Source organism: Echinops telfairi, unplaced genomic scaffold (genome assembly GCF_000313985.2).
Source record: "Echinops telfairi isolate 266 unplaced genomic scaffold, ASM31398v2 ScPeMD7_18;HRSCAF=68, whole genome shotgun sequence".
NCBI lineage: Eukaryota > Metazoa > Chordata > Mammalia > Afrosoricida > Tenrecidae > Echinops > Echinops telfairi.
Genome location: NW_022103915.1, coordinates 32,481,980 through 32,483,083, shown reverse-complemented (window position 1 = coordinate 32,483,083; position 1,104 = coordinate 32,481,980). Strand labels below are relative to the sequence as shown.

The 1,104-nt window shown below is 54.0% G+C and overlaps 1 protein-coding gene across 1 annotated transcript in view; it reads right to left on the bottom strand.

The window, feature by feature from the left end:
• LOC123521457 (zinc finger FYVE domain-containing protein 1-like) overlaps positions 1–1,104 on the bottom strand; it is a 30,214-nt gene that overhangs the window by 28,887 nt on the left and 223 nt on the right. Inside the window, exon 2 of the mRNA XM_045288186.1 lies at positions 727–1,101. Within this exon, the coding sequence (XP_045144121.1) occupies positions 727–1,101 (375 nt within the window). The remainder of the gene's footprint in view (positions 1–726; positions 1,102–1,104) is intronic.

Genomic DNA, 1,104 nt, shown 5'->3' with positions numbered 1-1,104 from the left:
GACAGCCTCATCTTTCACCCACACGACCACAGCCCTAATCGCTCCTAACCTCCAGCCCTAACACCTCCCCAACTTGCACCTAACGGTCGCATAATACCGCCTCCTCAGCTCACTCAGAAGCAAATGAAATATTTCCTAGTCATTCGCTAATCCCAGATGCCCGCGCTGGCTTGTACTGATCAGAAGCCGCTGTGAAAAAATAAGAGGCCATCTGGAGAAAAGTGTCCTTATCAGAAGCCACTTTTTAAAGACCTGCCTCTCTACATGGAGATTAGCAGGCTCACTGCCTCACACGCCTGTGGGACCCATTGTCAGTATTTCTTCCCTACACGTGCAGTCTCTCACCACTGACGTGTAGCCCCAACTTGCCCAAGCGTGCTTACCCAGAGAACTGTGCGACGTAGGCTCTTCCCAACATCCGGAGCTACCACATCCTGAGCACGATGCGGCTGGTTCTGTGCTTCACAAACACTGTCCCATTTCATCCTCACAACCACCCATGTTGTAGAGGAGAAAACCAGGGCTCAGAGAAGTCAAGTCATTCGGCCCCAAGTCACACCGCAGGCCAGTGACTACCTCTGACACCATGCCAGTTCAGCCTTCAGGACGTGGCTCCTTTTAATCATGAAAAACCCAAGTCCCTCCTGGACCTTTTTTTTTGGAGAGCCACCTTCCCACGACAGATCTGCCCCCATTCCCTGACTCCCACTGTGCCCAGAGGCTTACCTGAATTTCTTCATTTTCATCTACTAGGAGGAAACTCACAACCTTCTCAGTCATCTTCTTCCTTTGGGTCTCAACGTCCATCTCCTCTTCCTCCAGGGACCCGTCCACCTTAGGGACATGGTACACAGTAACCGGGTGTCTCCTTTTGTTACCCCCCGAGTGAGTCCTCTTCTGGCACTCCAGGCACAAGTTGGTTTTGCAGGTCTGGCACCTCACGGTGGCCCTCTGCCTCACGCCGGGGGAATGGCCATTGGGGCCCTTGCAGGGGTCGCAGTAAGGGATGTGGCCAGGTTTGAGCCTTATCCGCTCATGGTTCCTCAGCCGTTCCTGCCGGTGCAGCTCCTCCTCGCAGCGCAGGCACTGCAGACTACAGCACTC